Source organism: Alexandromys fortis, unplaced genomic scaffold (genome assembly GCF_014885135.2).
Source record: "Alexandromys fortis isolate MF-2015 unplaced genomic scaffold, M_Fortis_MF-2015_v1.1 scaffold_12, whole genome shotgun sequence".
NCBI classification, from domain to species: Eukaryota; Metazoa; Chordata; class Mammalia; order Rodentia; family Cricetidae; genus Alexandromys; species Alexandromys fortis.
This window is the reverse complement of record NW_026067937.1, coordinates 14,325,617-14,329,638: the sequence shown is the minus strand read 5'-3', so window position 1 is coordinate 14,329,638 and position 4,022 is coordinate 14,325,617. Positions and strand designations below refer to the sequence as shown.

The 4,022-nt window shown below is 37.5% G+C and overlaps 1 protein-coding gene across 1 annotated transcript; it reads right to left on the bottom strand.

Annotated features, from left to right (window-relative positions):
* Nucleotides 1–364: 364 nt before the first annotated feature.
* Nucleotides 365–871, bottom strand: LOC126504631 (cystatin-B). The gene has a single exon (XM_050147055.1). The coding sequence runs from the start codon at nucleotides 821–823 to the stop codon at nucleotides 527–529; it is 297 nt and encodes a 98-aa protein (XP_050003012.1). The 5' UTR covers nucleotides 824–871; the 3' UTR covers nucleotides 365–526.
* Between the last annotated feature and the right edge of the window lie 3,151 nt (nucleotides 872–4,022).

The following is a 4,022-nucleotide window of genomic DNA, read 5'->3' as shown; positions in this document are numbered from 1 at the left end:
AGAGAGTGGACAACCTTGTCCTGTTCCTGATTTCAGTAGGTTCACTGTGAATTTCTCTCTAGTTTAATGTTGGCTGTTGGATTGCTGTATATTGCCTTCATTATGTTTAGGTATGTTCCTTGTATCCCTGCTCTCTCCAAGACCTTTATCATGAAGGAATGTTGTATTTTGTCAAGGGCTTTTTCAGCATCTAATGAAATGATCATGCTTTTTTTTTCCCAGTTTGTTTATATGGTGAATTACATTGATAGGTTTTCATATATTAAACCATCCCTGCATCTCTTTGATAAAGCCAACTTGATCATGGTGGATGATTTTTCTGATGTGTTCTTGGATTCGATTTTCAAGTATTTTTTTTTTTTTTAGCTTTTTGAAAATAATTATTTGAAAGAGAACAAAACACAATGCAGTTTGGGAATCACAGAAGAAGCTGCCGAACCCCATCCCCTCCATCCAGAGGGGTATTTACTTCGTGGTCCCAACCACAGAATAAAAAGATGAAGTATTTGGCAAAGGGCCTGCGTTGTCAGAAGAAGCTCAGCTCATCGTGTTGCTCTTTGTTGGTCTGGTAGGAAGACAAGGTCAGGGGCTTGTTTTCATGAGGGAGGGCTTTGAACACTCTCAAGTGCACAAATTTATCATTGCCAACATCAACCTTGATAAAGAAGTTAATGCCAGCCACCACCTGCCGCCTGAAGGATATGGCTTTAAAGACGGAGAACTTCTGATTTTCTTTCTCTTCAAGCTGGGATTTCACCTCGTCGGCGATCTCCTGCGTCTCGGCTGTGGCCGGCTGCGTGGCGGATGGCGCTCCACACATCATCTTGGCTGCAGAGGACCTGGCGACACAAACAGAGAAGCCAAGGACGACAGAGACCGATTTTCAAGTATTTTATTGAGTATTTTTACATCAATGTTCATGAGTGAGGTTGGTCTATAATTCTCTTTCTTAGTAATGTCTTTATGTGGTTTGGGTATCAGGGTAATGGGAGCCTCATAAATAGAGTTTGGCAGTATTCCTTTTGTTTCTATTGTGTGAAACAATTTGACGAGTATTGGTATTAAATTCTTCTTTGAAAATCTTGTAGAATTCTGAGCTTAAACCATCTGGTCCTGGGCTTTTTTTTGGTGGGGAGATTTTGATGGTTGTTTCTATTTCTTTAGCAGTTATAGGTCTATTTAATTTTCTTACCTGGTCTTGACTTAATTTTGGTAAGTGATATTTATGCAGAAAATTATCCATTTCCTTTAAGTTTTTCAATTTTATGGCGTACAGGTTTTTGAAATATGACCTGATGATTCTCTGGATTTCCTCTGTGTCTGTCATTATGTCCCCCTTTTCATTTCTGATTTTGTTTATTTGGATATTCTCTCTCTGCCTTTTGATTAATTTGGATAAAGGTTTGTCTATTTTGTTGATTTGCTCAAAGAACCAACTCTTTGTTTCATTGATTCTTTGTATTGTTTTTTTGTTTTTATTTTATTGATTTCAGCTCTCAATTTGATTATTTCCTTCCATCTACTTCTTCTCGGTGAGTTTGCTTCCTTTTGTTTTAGAGTTTTCAATTGCTCTGTTAATTCACTAATGTGTGTTTTTTCAAGCTTTATGTAGGCATTTAGTGCTATTAGTTTTCCTCTTAATGTTGCTTTCATTTTGTCTCATAAGGTTGGGTAAGTTGTGTGGTCATTTTCATTGAATTTTAGGAAGTTTTTAATTTCTTCCTTAATTCATTGATGCTTCTGATGAGCATTGTTTAATTTTCATGTGTTTATGTGCTTTTTGAAGTTATTGTTGGTGTTGAATTCTAGTTTTAAGCCATGGTGATCTGAAAAGATACATGGGTTTATTCTATTTTTTTTGTATCTGTTGAGGTTTCTTTTGTTATCTAGTACATGGTCAATTTTTGAGAAAGTTCCATGAGGTGCTGAGAATAACGTATATTCTTTTATGTTTGGATGAAATGTTCTATAGATATCTAAGTCCATTTGAGTCTGTTAGTTCCCTTATTTCTCTGGTAATTTTCTGTGTAACAGAAATGTAAAATTATAAGAGTATTGAATTTTCCCACTATTAGTGTGAGGGGCTTCATGTGTGATTTAAGCTTTACAAGTGTTTCTTTTGCATTTGAGGGTGCCCTTATATTTGGAGCATAGATGGTCAGTATTTAGATTTCCTTTTGATGGATTTTTTTCCTGTGACTAATATGAAATGTTCTTCTTTGTCTCTTTTGATTGATTCTCATTTGAAGTCTATTTTGTTAGATATTAGGATAGATACTCCAGCTTGTTTCCTAGGTTCATTTGATTGGAAGTTTTTTACCAACCTTTTACTCTGAGGCAATGTCTGTGTTTGAAGTTGAGGTGTGTATCTGGTATGCAGAGAAGGATGGATTATTATTTTTTTTTTAAATCCAGTCTGTTAGCCTGTGTCTTTTAATAGGTGAGTTGAGTCCATTTATATTATGGGATATTAATCACCAGCGATTGCTTGCTTTTGTTATTTTATTTGTTATTTATTTATTTGTTTGTTATTTTGTTACTTTCATTGTTGGTGGTGTTATTTTGTGTGTTTTCCCCTTCTTTGGAATTTGCTGCTGTGAGATCATCAATTGCCCTTGTTTCTGTTAATGTATCCAACTTCCTTGGGTTGGAATTTTCTTTCTAGTATTTTGTACACTGGGCTTGTGACTAGGTATTGGTTAAATCTGGTTGAGTCATGAAATATCTTGTTTTGTCCTTCTATGGTGATTGAAAGTTTTGCTGTATATAGTTGTCTGGGCTGGCATCTGTAGTTTCTTAATGTCTGGATAATGCTTGACCAGGACCTTCTGTCTTTCACTGTTTTCGTTGAGAAGTCAGGTGTATTTCTGATAGATCTGCCTTTATAAGTTACTTGGCCTTTTTCCTTCGCAGCTCTTAATATTCTTTCATGTTGTCCCATATATCCTGGATATTTTGTGCTAAGCCTTTGTTAGATTTAATGTTTTCTTTGACCAATGAGTCTATTTCCTCTATTGTATCTTCAGCACCTGAGATTCTCTCTTCCATCTCTTTTTTTNCTCTCTCTCTCTCTCTCTCGGCTTTTTTTCAAGACAGGGTTTCTCTGTGGCTTTGGAGCCTGTCCTGGAACTAGCTCTGTAGATCAGGCTGATCTCGAACTCACAGAGATCCGCCTGCCTCTGCCTCCCGAGTGCTGGGATTAAAGGCGTGCGCCACCACCGCCTGGCCTTTTCCATCTCTTCTTATTCTGCTGTTTATGCCTGCGTTTTTGATCATTTTATCATGATTCCTATTGTTATAATTCCCTCGGCTTGTGTTTTCTTTATTATCTCTATTTCATTTTTTAAGTTTTGAATAATTTCTTTCATATGTTTAATTGATTTTTCTTTGTTTTCTTTAAGGGATTTGTTGACGTCATTTTTTTTTTTTTGTCTTTTCCTCCATTTTTTTTTTGAGGGAATTTTTTATTTCTTCTTTAGGGGCCTCAAACATTCTCCTAAAGATTTTTTTAGGTTATTTTCTTCTTCATCATCTATATTTGGTTGTTCAAGTCTTGCTGTTGTAGGGCAACTAGTTTTTACTGGTATCATGTTGCTCTTTGTGGTGTTGAGTGTGTTCTTACCTTGTCTAATCATCTCTTTCACTGATTAGTGTAGTTGGGGCTGTCTGTGACTCTGGTGATCAATCTTCTAGGTGCCAGTGGATCCAAGGCTCAGATAGGTGCTCCTTGTGGTACAGTCAGGGCCACAGTTCTAGCTACTCCATATTCCTTGAGTTTGCTTAGTGCTCCCAGGGTTAGCTGTGCAATGCCAGGGGTCATTTGGTTCTGCACCCACAGAGATTGATTGCTTGGGGCTCTTTCTGCTGAGGTTGCTACCTTGGACCTGCTCTTGCAGAGGTCACTGGCTCAGGCCTGCTACCTCAGAGGTTGCTAATCTTGCCCGGTCCAGCAGAGGTTGCTCCCTCATCTGTGGCTTCGTTGTGCTTGTTCTTGGTCCTGTAGAGTTCTCTGACTTGGGCCT